Raw genomic sequence first — 13084 nt, 5'->3', positions numbered from 1 at the left:
AGGCATAAAGGACATAAGAAGAAATGACCTATCAGAAACTGTATAGTGTTCAGAGTCCAAGTAGAGGTTTTGGAGAATTAAGTGATTCCAAGAGGGCTGCAGAGGAGCTCTGCGGAACTGGGGCTTCCAGGCTGCCCCCAGAACTCTTCCCATCAGTGCTAGGCCCACAATACAGCAGGATGCACATGCTTCTTGAAGTATCAATTAATGACACACATTGTGCTACAGACCAATGACTGTGGGGTCATTTTCTTGTGTTATTTAATTTTAATGCACAGCTCTTTGGGATACTGGTGGCTTTATATAAAGCATGGTCTGATGATCACAATGCCTCAGAAGCTTGCCAGGTGCTGCAGCCAGGGTAGGGGAATGGGCTCTGCAGCTTCCCCTTACAAACTGTCAGCTTCTCTAAATGTCAAACATTAATTAACTCAGCTATGGAACTCTGAGTTAAGATTTCACTTGCACCCTGAACATTTATTCATTTCCCAGCTGGAAACCAAAAGCTCCAGCTGGAATCCTTCTGTGTCTTCAGAATCTTTAATGCAACACGGGCTGAGGACACTCTTCAAAACAAGCAGAAATTATTTGTCAGAGAGCATGTGCGGATGACACGTGCATGCACAGAAACAAGATGAGGTTACAACTTTGCTCAGAGCTTGAGCTGAAGGTATTTGCTTTTCAGCCAGGCACCAAAGGAACACTGGAACTTGTGTTCATTTTATGCCAAATTCATAGCTGGTGTGCCTTCACTGAAGTAAATGGGGTTGGACTAAGGATGAACTCGGCAATTTAAGTCAATTAAAATGAATAAATATAATTCTGAAAAGGAGAAATTGCTGCTATTTATTTTCTTCTCATAGTGTCTGAGTATAAAGGTTGCTAATTGGTTCTTCCAGCTGATGTGATCATAGTGAACTATATGCAGGTTGAAATTATCATCAACCATTTAGGACCCTCAATCAGTATGACAGCCACTGTTCACATGCATGCACATCTCTTACCACTTGCAGATGTAAATTTGTTTGTACTGTATCCCTGCACACAACTATTAAACCCTTGAGATCCTATTTAGCAGTCAAATCACCTGTGAATGAATGTTCCTCTCCTACCCAAGTAATTTTGTTGGTCTCTCAAGTTATGCAGCTGAAGAATCTTCTCTTGATTCTTCCAAGTACTTCTCCACAGCAGTGATCACATAACACCACTTTGAGCGCTCAAGACTCCCCTACAGTAACACACTTCTGAGGTGGGGTGTCACACAAGCATGGTGTCTTGCCCAGCAGCAACTAGTTATGCTCAGAGGAGTGTGCAGGGGGAGGTTTCTTCTCCTGATCTGTTTCTGAAAGTAGAATAGCTCTCTGGAGTTATAGAAAGGAAGCCCACTCCCATGTGAGGCTTAACTTTTGTTTCATGGCCTGTATGATGGAATGAGACCATGTTCTCACTCCATGGACTGCATCCAGTGTGAGAAATGGAGGAGATTGTGATAAGATGTATGGACTGAGGAGAAGGAGCGGTGGAGCACTCCACTCTCAGTTTCTTGCCTTCATTCCAACAAATTCACAGCTTCCTCCATTTTTGTATGTCTTAAAGTACAATCATTCCATAGCAGGCTGACCTTTTCTTATACATAGCTCACCCTGATGTAGATTGCTTTCTGTAATCTATGCAGCCCACGAGCCAATGGTTACCTGGAATTTGGCAGCTGGATGTGTCCAGTAGGCATAAACCCAGTTATCAAAATTAAACTCTGATCCTTCAAACAGTTCTGATGAGACGGCTCCTGGGAGAGAGCACTATACTCGGTCTTAATTATTTGTGGGATCAAACTCCTAGCTTGTAATACAAAAATACCAAAATAAAAAACCCAGTGGTAACAGTTTATTGATAAAGGAGAGTATCTCCTCTCTTGTGAAACCCTACAGAATCTTGAATTAATAATATTGATTGCTGCTATTATACAGGGTTAGTCTGATACTAGATTTATTCTATTATTGATACTTATGTAGAAAATACATAGATTTTACATGAATGATCAGTATAAATAAACATATTCCCAACTCCTTAAAAAATGTCAGTCCCTAAAAAACACAGCATGAATCAGATTGCTTATAAAAATAAATACTTTTCACTGTATATGATATTCTGCTGTTCTATTAAATTAATTATACTGAAAAGACTTGTTTTCTTGTTCATTGCACTACTGGGCCTCTGAGTGAGTTGCACTGAGTCTCATGTCCACGTTGACCAATACCTTCTTTCTGGGATACACCAGACCAGACCTTCTTTGCAAACTGCACTTTCTAAAGTTGCACAAGGATTGCCCACAGAACAAGGCATGTAAAGGTATTTTCCTCATGCCATATGCTGGCCCTGAACCTTGCCGATACTAGGGGAGCCCATGCTGACTACTTGGAATTTTCATTTATAATTGCATTCATGATGCATTGACTGCTGACACAAGGAAATCAATGAAAAAGCCCCTCAATTCACTGGGTAAGGGATCACTGATTTTTTAATTTGGTAGAACTGATCCTTTCATTTCAAGACTCAAGGTGCATCTCTGAAGAAATGTGCCAAGAATATTCTTGTCTCCATCTACAACTGAATACAAAGCATATCATGAAAAATGGAATCTTTAAGAAAGAATCTTGCAGACATGCCTAACAAACCTAATAAAACCCAGATGGGGAAAATCATCTGTAATTTCACTGTTTTGCCAGAGCAAGTTGATGGACCAATCAAGCTGCACTTCTTTATGGAAAAAGTTTGCTTTTGGTTTTGTAAATCAGAGGCACAACTGCCTTGATTTGGAAACAATCTGTAAATAAAACCCTTTTAAATTATCTCAGGAACAATTGTCTTCATCCAAGCTTTCGGCCTGATCCAATTTTAGCTTTGATAGCTTCAATGTGTCACTTTCCTGACTCCTTAAGTCTATCGTCAATTTCAAACTGCCAATACATACATTCCACATCTCTTTTGGGAAATGTAGGTTGTCTGCATACTAATCAAAGAATGAAATACTTAAAGTCAACATACACAAGATATACAATATCCTTATTTTTAGAATACCAAAGGCATCATAATAATGTGGAAATATTCTTACCCTGAAGAAGGCAGACTCCAGTTGTAGCTTAGCAAATCAAAGACCAGTAAACTTGCTTGAAATAACATCCTCATAGATCCAAAAAGTTATTTTTCCCCTACAGTTAAAAATAGTTTCATACTCTATTGAATGTCAAATCCAAGTCCAAAGATAAAGGCAAGAGAACTTTATTAATTTGACAAATTAATTTATCTTGAAATTGTCAGTTAAGTACTTTTAAGGTTAAAAAGAGTCTTAACTATTCATATCTGAACAGCAGGACTTTTTCAACAGTGATAAATTCATCTCCATTTCAGGTTTCAATATCTTTCTGTATTTCAGTGGATGGCAAATAAAAAGCCATCCACTAAGCTTATGAAGTCTCTTTTTGAGCTCATCATTTTGTGGGTAAAAAAGTTTATTTAGGTTTCCTTAATATGGCCTCCATGATTTTAAAATAATTAAACAAACCAAGAAGCATCTCATTCAAAATACATTTTTTGCAAGTAAAAAAAATATGTGCACCAACGAAATAGAAAACTAAGGATCTTCAAATTCCAAAATCTTTCCATTCCTGGATGAGCGTTAGTGTTCAAATGTTAATAGGATGCCTGCATTTTTTAAAAAAAGGCCCATGCTCACACTAAAGAGTCTGTGAAACAGACTTTTTCCATACTATGACCTCAGTCTCAGGATTTCTTTCTTGTAAAATGTTAGTTTATTTTACTTGGCAGCTTGCCAGAATTCTGTATCTGTCTCTCTCTCTCTTCCACCCCCTACCAACCTCATCTCTCTATGAACCATTGATTCAGCATTGATTCAAATTAAAGACTTTCTTGACCTAAAGTAATTGGTGGGGGAAGAAAGTAATCAATTTATGAGCACCAGCCCAAAACACTGAATAGTTATCTTTTTATCAATTTTCTTTAGTAGTTATTTTATTTCATTTTCATTTCTCTCTTCCTTAAACTCACTGGGGAAAACAGCAGCATACTGCATATCACTGATGACAGTGTACAAACTGTATATCAACCAGAACACCACAGTACAGCAGAGGGTTTCGGATTTCAGTTAGCAGTCACCCAGAGTACAGTCTTTCCAAAACTGGTTACCAAGGCAACAAGGAATCTTAATCCAGCAACAAAAACCATGTAAGAGTCTAAGCGTCAATGTATCATTTTATTGAGAGAGAGAGAGAGAGAGAGTGCAACTTGGACCACACATACATTTCTGAAGTAATTCAGATAAAATATTGTTTTCCACAGGCATGTACATCTCCATAATTTCTCAATATCTCCTCATTAACCCCCATGATATTTAGAGGTAATACTACATTCAAAATACTCAATTAACCTCTCCCAAAAGAAGAAGCCCAAGGAAAATAGTGGTAAGATAAAGGTAAAAGTAAGATAAATACACACTTCTGGTGACTTACAGAAATACGTTCCCTCATGTAATACTGTATTTTAGCTGTTTAAATTGGCCAATTTTATTCTAAGTGAATTTCTTCACACATAAATTAACCCAAGATTTAGACAAACCTGTCAAACTTGTCTCCTGACTTTTTGCATAAGTTTAGAAATAATGTTGAGTATTGTGGAAACTTTTTAAACTGGACAAAAGGTGCTGTTTACCTTTGTTTACGAGATGTGGCACCTATTAAATTTAATTACTTCCCCTGCAGCTTTGAGTCAAGGTTAGCTTCAACATAAGGGCAGCTTCCAGTAATTTCAATAAGTTTCCTCTATAGCAGGCATGGTAAAGAAAGAGAGTAAATGAGTAGCTACTATATCTGGGAGGTTACTAATCAAGGCCACTGTCTAAACACTTTTGTTCCTAGGATGAAAAGGGCATATGAAGTTACTAAGGTATTGTTGACACTATAGTTTTGTCAACAAAAGTCAGGTTTAGTTGACAAAACAGTGGAGGTGTACAAACAACAATGCTTCTCCTGTCGAATTAACTCTCTTGCTACACTGACATAATAAAACCACCTCGACTAGAGCTTTTTTGCGACAAAGTTAGAGTGACACAGTATCAGAGTAGACATTGCACTTGCTTACGTTGCCCTAAGTGGCCTCCAGGAGGTGTCCCACAATTCCCATCATAGCCGCTCTGGTAAGCAGTTTCTACTCCGCTGCCCTGCAGGAAAGTACACAGGCATGCGCCCTTCCCCCTTTAAAGTCCCTGGAATTTTTGAAATTCCACTTCCTGTTTGCTTGGCATGGATAGCTCACCTCACATCTTTCCAGCTGACCATGCCAGTTTTCCGCAGCAAACGCACTCCTGCTTGGCATACAACGGAGTTGCTGGATCTGTTGGGTTTGTGGGGAGAGCAGGCTGTGTAGTTGCAGCTCTGATCCAGCCATAGGAACTTTGACACCCACGAATAGATTGCTCGCGGCATAGAGAAGAGGCATGAAAGGGACACACAGCAGTGACATGCTAAGATCAAGGAGATGAGGCAGGAGTACCAGAAGGGGAGCCCAACCATCACTCTGGTGCAGCACCGAAAACATGCTGCTTCTACAAGGAATTGCATGCCATCCTCGGTGGCAACTCCACTCCACGAGCCCAATGGAAACTTTGGGGGGACTGGAGACAGTGGCCAGCAGAGTCAATCCCAAGGACAAAGTGATGGACGAGGAGGTTGAATTGGAGGAGGATGTGGGACACGCAACTGGTGATCTAATAGCATGGCGAACTAGGTCCTCTTTTTGCCTCTGGAGGGGTCTAGCCAGGCCAAGGAGTCTGGCTCTGGCATGCCTGAAGCAGGAGAGGGGAGCTCCAATAAGTACTGATTTTGCTTTGATACTGCATGGTGACATGAGGTAGAGGTGTCCTTTATTTTGTTACATGCTACATGTGGGAGATGGGATTGAAATTAACAACACTAGGTATTGTTTGCATCGGCTTTGCATTCCCCTGTGGCAGCTATGCAGTGGAGGCCCTGTAGAAAAGTTTGATAATATACACCAAAATCTCCCAGGAAATCTCCATACAGATGTCTAGGAAACTTTCCTGCAGATACTCTGCAATCCTCTGATGAAGGCTCTTTGACAGAGCTGCTTTGTTTCTTCTCCCATTGTAGGAAACTTTGTTGCACCAATCGGCAATTACTTCTGGAAGAATCAAAGCAGCACACAGTCGAGCAGCATACGGACCCGATCTGAAGCTGCACAGATGCAGGAGATGCACCCTTGCATCCTCAATACCTCAATAGTGTGATTTCAGCTTCAATCGCCCCCTCCTGGGGAAAACGGTGCCAGTATTCAGAATAGTGTCCCTAGGCTCTTGTACTGATCCTCTTCTGAAACCACTAAGACCCTTTGTTCTGCCTTGCACCAGCCCCCCGGGCCGAATTCATCATGGTTAGTGCTCTGGCTATGCTGGCCCCTTGCCAAGGGTAAGTGAGAAAGAGTTGTATGTAACTTATGATTCAAGACTGTGAGTGCACACTGTGTATTGTTTCTTTTGCTTCCGCAGATGCACCCTTGAGGGGCAGCTCCTATACCCTGATGGAGCACCTCTGTCAGATAAGGAAGCAAACGAGGAGGAGGAGATGTTTTGTGAAGTGCTGCAATAGTCAGATCAGGCGGATAGTGAGCACAGATTGTGGAGAGATACAATAAATGAAAAATTAGAAATGGATAACCAGGAGAGGAGTCAGGGCCAGGAGCTGATAAGAAAGGGTCAGGAGCAGATAATAAAGCTCATTGAGGAACAAACAGAGATGCTGAGGTCCCTTGATTGCATTGCAGGTGGAGCACATGCATGTTTGATTCCCCCTGCAACCCATATAGAGCTGCCTTCCTTGCCCTCCCCAAACTCCCCACACACATTCCTGGCCCATCACAGTATCCCTTGCACTGTCCCCTTGGGACATTTTCCATAACTACAGCTGGACTTACACACAGCTATGAGAACCTCACTTCAAAGAGAGCTTCTCACTATCACATCCCTTGTAAGAAATGTTAATCTGTGTATTGCTGTTAATAAAAAAATTAGTCTTACAAAGACAGTGATTTTTTATTTGTGACTTACACAGGATGGTTGCAACAGCAATTCATACAGTGGCAACTGGCACATTTGCAGACTACAATTAATGCTGAGGCAGGAATCATTACAGGGGTCATTCAATATGGCAACTAAACAATGCCTGCTCAGTTCATTACAGACAGACACATTACTGGACCTCATTGTCAAAATGGTGCCTCAAAGTCTCCCTCATTTGCATAGCCCCCTGTTGAGCCCCTCTAATAGCTGTGGTGTCTGGCTGCTCAAAAAAAGCTGCCAGGTGATCCTCAACACTCCAGCCCCTTTCCCCTTTGGCTTCAGAAATGTTAGGCATAGCAGCAGGCTGCTATAACCATGGGAATATTTTCCTCACTGAAGGCTAACCTGGTAAAAAGGCAGCACCAGCGACCCTTTGATCTGTCAAATGCACATTCAAAAGTCATTCTGCACCTGCTAAGTCAGTTGTTGAAGTACTCCTTGCTGCTGTCAAGATATCTGGTGTAAAGCTTCATGAGCCACGGAGCAAGGGGTAGGCTGGGTCTCCCAGGATCACTATGGGCATTTCCACATCTGCTACTGGAATCTTCTGGTCTGGAAAGAAAGTCCATGCTTTTGCTTTCCCCCTTCTCTTTTCCATTCTTTCACCTTTACTTTTCTTGCCTGCTGCACTATGTCTTGTATCTCTTCCACTATCTTTCAGTCTCTGTTGTTCTCTTTCTTTCCCTGCACCTTAATCTATCTGGTTTCTCTTCCTCCTCCTTTCCCTGAATTCTATTTGCAACTTACCTCCCCCATGTCCTTTCAGGCTCTCCTTCCTTCTGTATCTTTTTTTCACCCCAACAGTCTTCCTAAATATAATGGTTTCCATTTAAAAAGTTACCATTTACCAACAGTTACCACAGCTTTTCCCTGTTCTTAAAATAGGAATAAACATCGATACCTCAGACTCTGCTGTGTGGTCATTATTGACAAATGGCAATAATATAAAGGTGACCCCTGTAAATGTATTACATTAGAAAGCATGCCTTACAGTGACAGACTCAAGGAGCTCAATCTATTTAGATTAACAAAGAGAAGGTTAAGGGGTGAGCTAATTACAATCTATAACAGGGGCTGGAAACCTCTGGCATGCGACTTGCCAGAGTGCTTACCCTGGCGGACTGGGCCAGTTTGTTGACCTGTCGCGTCGCCAGGTTCGGTCGATCGCGGCTCCCACTGGCTGTGGTTCACCGTCCCAGGCCAATGGAGGCGGTGGGAAGTGGAGTGGGTGAGGGATGTGCTGGCCGCTGCTTCCTGTCACCCCCATTGGCCTGGGATGGCGAACCGCAGCCAGTGGGAGCCACGATTGGCTGAACCTGCTGACGTGGCAGGTAAACAAACTGGCCAGGCCCGCCAGGGTAAGTTTGCCAGAGGTTGCCGACCCCTGATCTATAAGTACCTATATGGGGAATAAATATTTAATAATGGGCTTGTTCATCCAGCAGAGAAAGGTGTTACATGATCAAATGGGTGCAAGTTGAAGCTAGACAAATTCAAACTGGAAATAAGTGTAAAATTTTAACAGTGAGAATAATTAACTACTGGAACAATTTACCACGTGTTGCAGTGGATTCTCCATCATGGACAATTTTAAATCAAGACTGGATGTTTGTCTAAAAGCTCTGCTCTAGGAATTATTTGGGGAAGTTCTATGGCTTTTGTCACACAGGAGGTCAGACTAGGTGATCACAATGGTCCCTTTTGGGCTTGGAATCTATGAATCTATGAAGTATTGTAGTGTACAGTTTCAATGGGGTTCAGTGAGAGCACTCATTGGGTAAGGTACTATTCAACATGAATAAGGATGTCACAATCTGGTTCAATTTATTTAATAAAGCCCATTAACAACATTTTATCTAGTCTGCCACAAACAAATTTTGGGAATTTCTGCATTCATACAATAAAACTTACAGAATTTTAATGAAATTTTACTGAAAAGAAAACCTTTTTTATACCCCTACTATAAAATATGACCTAGCCCCAAGATTATGTCGAAATATAGTGTCTGCTTATGTTTTACATATTAAATATCAGCAAAAATAAGTGTTCATTTCTCCATGATACCTCCAGATGGCATTAAAACTCTTCTCCTTTAAGTCTTTATTGTAATATCATTTTTTAAAAAAATGAAAACCATTGGAAGCATTCTATACCAACATACACTATAAACCATTCCCAACAATCATTATCAGAAGGCATAAAGCTGCTAGCGCTTCGCTTATTAAACAAGTTTGACTAAATACAACATATTGTAATTATATTCTATAGCAAAATCTACAGGACAGGCCATTCATAGACCATGTCAAATCTTTTTATAGATTCATTTCCAGAAGATTTTTAACATATATTTATATCAGAAATCAAAACATTCAACAATCACGCTTATTGTACCTTCTTCTATGGCTACTTTTGGCCACGTAACAGATGGTGATACCTTGCAAGACTTACATGATCTAGCACTCTGAATTTAAATAACAAAAGCCAGAGGACACAAATTACAGACAGGATATACTCTAAAATTCACGACTGCACTGTGAAAAGAATTCCACTCCCACTCAAATGAGATAAAAAGGGTGAGTGATTTTGTAGAAATTCAGTCCTCTCCTAACTCATGTGAGCAAAATCAAGTTTGCTGATCCAGCCTGTTTTTTTTTGTTTTAAACGTTGAGTCCCTCCGTTTGAAGAGTTGGTTTATTCTGGTAACAGTAAAACAGTTAATTCCTTTGTACATTTAAAAAAAAAGGGGGGGGTGGGACTTCTACTGTTGCATTAGAGTAAAGGTGAACACTGATATATTCAAGTGCCTGTTTCCATCTGTTTCTCAACTGCTTTTGTTAATTCAAAAACATCAACAAAATCATGAGAGGCCAGAGGTAGCTGTAATTCGATTTCAAGTAATTCAGAGGTGAAGTTGCAGACTGCAGTCTTTTAAAATTACATCAGTACATCACAGGCATATGTGACATGATATCTTCTGGAAAATGTGACAGACTTCTGCAGCTTGAAGGTAATATTGGACCTGTCCGGTTGTAAAAGCCAACCTCACTCACTCACTCCACCAAAAATAATTTAAGATTTATTCAGCTTGTTACAGAGACATCTCGCTTTTCAAGATCTCTCACAATAAGGATGCTAATGATTTATTAACAATTAACTATGAATCATTACTTAAAAGCCTTTTAAAGAACAGCATCAGTGAAAGAGCTTCATCTTAATGAAAACAAACAGACAAACATTATTTGGCATGATAAAGCAGATAAAAACAGCAATCATCTCTGATCGCAAATACGAAACTGACTTACGACGTATGTGATGCACTGTTTTCTGGATTCTTTGGCTCAGCCTCACCTTTCCCTTAAAAAAGAAGAAAAATAATATGAAAAATAAGTGAATATCAAAATCTTTATGGTGTTAGAGGTCAATACATTATCAGGCTAATTTTAACACTTTTAAAGTGTACAGAAGAATGCTTTTTAAATATCATATGGCAGGAAGCTGGGACACTAACTGAGCACTTGAAAACTGGGAGTTAACATCAGCATGACTTTTCCTGTCCCTTGTATATGTGCTTAGGGGTAAGTTGTAAAGCAGGCCTGACAATTTCATGACTATCAGATCCCTAGCAAGGAGGCAGGAAACTCTATAAGGCTGGCTGCTTGCAAGATAGAAGGACAGAATGCTTTGGGGCCTTAGTCACTATAGCCTGAGGTGACAGATCAGTTTGAAGGGTGTGAGGATCCCTTCCCTCCTCACCCATCCCTCAAAAACTCCCAAAACCAAACAGTTTGATTCACCTTATTTGCTGTGATTACTGCTCTCTGAACAACGTGCGGAACTGCAGTGACAGATAGTCGCTAGTCCTAACATGGCCATGCAGGGTATACAGCCATATTTGGGCTACCCAGAACTTGACTTTGAGGCCTGTGCAGATCACTGTGATTGTGCAGTTGCTACTCTGCTTTGTAAGCAAGTAGGTGTGGAGAAGGCAGAGAGGCTCATGGAGCAGATGGATCCATGGCTCTTTTCCTTCCTGCCCTCAAGTGCTCCCCAGAAGAGCTGTCTGGAACCACTCTGGGAACTAAGATCTATTTTTTCAGTGCCAGAGTACATTACTTCCCTTTACTTGTACAAAAAGAGAGGCCCAGTCACAATTCTACCTGGGTCCCCTCCCAGGACAGTGGTCACATATGCTGCCCCTTACACAGGGCTGTGGGTCACTGCCCTAATTTAGCAGCCATTAAGGAGAAACATGGCTGGTCTGAAAGCCTGGAGAGGGCTGGATTTTTGTTTTCTTTTGTTGTTGATATTGTACCACCTTGCTTACACACCAGTTATAATCTGAGTGCAAAATATTGTTTCTGTGCTAGCCAACGGCCCAGGCACTTGGTTTACCAATGGGCACTGAAGTGCTGTTTAGATGCAAATTTGTGATGAACAGGAGATTAAGAGCTGGAATCTGACTATCTTACAGATGAGACCAGTGTTCTTCCATTCCGTTTTAATGAGTTTTGTTGACTTAAAATTAATTTGTATTCTGTGAAATAAAGTTTGAAATTGTTTCAGTGTTTTCTTGTGTGTAGCGCCTGATTCACCCACTGAACTCAATCAAAAATCTCTAATTGACTTCAAAGGGCTTTGGATCAGGCCTCAAGCCATTACAAGAACTTCAGCGTTACATATGAATAGCTGTTGCCAAAGTTCTCAAATTTGATTTTCACTAAATCAAAGGTGGAAGAATTTGGGGTATGAAATGAACCTCTGGGGAGAAATATTGGCCCCTTTGAAGTCAATGGGAGGTTTGCCATTGACTTAAATGGATTTCACTCCTGGTACTTTCCCCAATGCAATCCTGAAATAAGCTGAAATAGTTGTTCAAGATAATTGTGCTTCTAGGAGTAGGGGTCCAGCAAAGAAGCCTTTGGTTAGTTTTAACACTTGTTCCATGATGTGTTGGTACCTGCATCAGATGTTTCTAGGCCTTCTAGGCTTGCAGGGAGGGTTTCACTGAAACATTGCTTACCTTTGGGAAGGAGGGGAAAAAAATCAGTTGTTCTTATCACCAATCAGAGGCATGATTTTAAACCAATCGGAAGCATTGGCATGAAGCTAGTCATATCTATTTTTATCAAACATTTGCTACACACAGAATGATCACAAGATAATTTTTATATTTTATATAATTACACTGTGCCTTCAAAATATCACTTAAGATTCAACACCCTATGAGCTCATTTTAGAGACTTGATTATGAGAAAGAGCTGCTGAAGGAGCTACTCAAGGAGTTAGTATCTGGGACAGAAATTAGAACTCAGCAATCCTGACTCCCAATTCTAACTATTAGATGCCTTCTCCACACAGTTGCTTTAATTAAAATATAAGTACCTGCGGCATTATTTTCTTCCAAAGAAAATAGGGTTATTTTGGGGTGGAGAGAGAGAAGTTCTGAGTATTTGGTTGCGACTAGACATGGACCAGAGGTGAAGTACAAATTTGAATCCAAAACTCTCAGGTCTCATGGTGTTTAGATTCAGTTGTCGAGCTGGAGCTGGGAAATTTGAGTCTGGCTCTCAATTTCCCAAAGTTCAGGTGGGGTTTGGCGACGTTGTTCTGATTCAGTTCCATGGCTAGTTGTGCCCCTTATGCCTGTCACTAGATATACGGCACATAGACTGGCTTAGCAACAATCTGCCTTGAAATATCGGTCAGAACCATATCTACATCCCAAAACAAATAATAGTTCATCGTAGATGTTCTATTTGTAACTAATACTTTTGTTAATAACACATTAGTACAGTAAGCATTGGTGGTTTCACATGCAAATGGGATGTGAGATCCTGAGTGACTTGTTGGCAGTTTGTTCTGCACCAATTGGAAAAGCTGCAGTATTTTAGTTCTGCTCTTAGCAGCAATTAGTGTTGTGGCAATAAGAAAAGCAGA

At 40.7% G+C, this 13084-nt stretch overlaps 1 protein-coding gene across 1 annotated transcript in view; it reads right to left on the bottom strand.

The window, feature by feature from the left end:
- AFF3 (AF4/FMR2 family member 3) overlaps window positions 1-13084 on the bottom strand; it is a 525087-nt gene that overhangs the window by 160311 nt on the left and 351692 nt on the right. Inside the window, exon 7 of the mRNA XM_030570361.1 lies at window positions 10450-10501. Coding sequence (XP_030426221.1) covers window positions 10450-10501 — 52 coding nt within the window. The remainder of the gene's footprint in view (window positions 1-10449; window positions 10502-13084) is intronic.

The sequence above is a fragment of the Gopherus evgoodei genome, chromosome 1 (genome assembly GCF_007399415.2).
Source record: "Gopherus evgoodei ecotype Sinaloan lineage chromosome 1, rGopEvg1_v1.p, whole genome shotgun sequence".
NCBI classification, from domain to species: Eukaryota; Metazoa; Chordata; order Testudines; family Testudinidae; genus Gopherus; species Gopherus evgoodei.
Note: the sequence above shows the minus strand (reverse complement) of the source record. Positions and strands in the feature narration are given on the sequence as shown.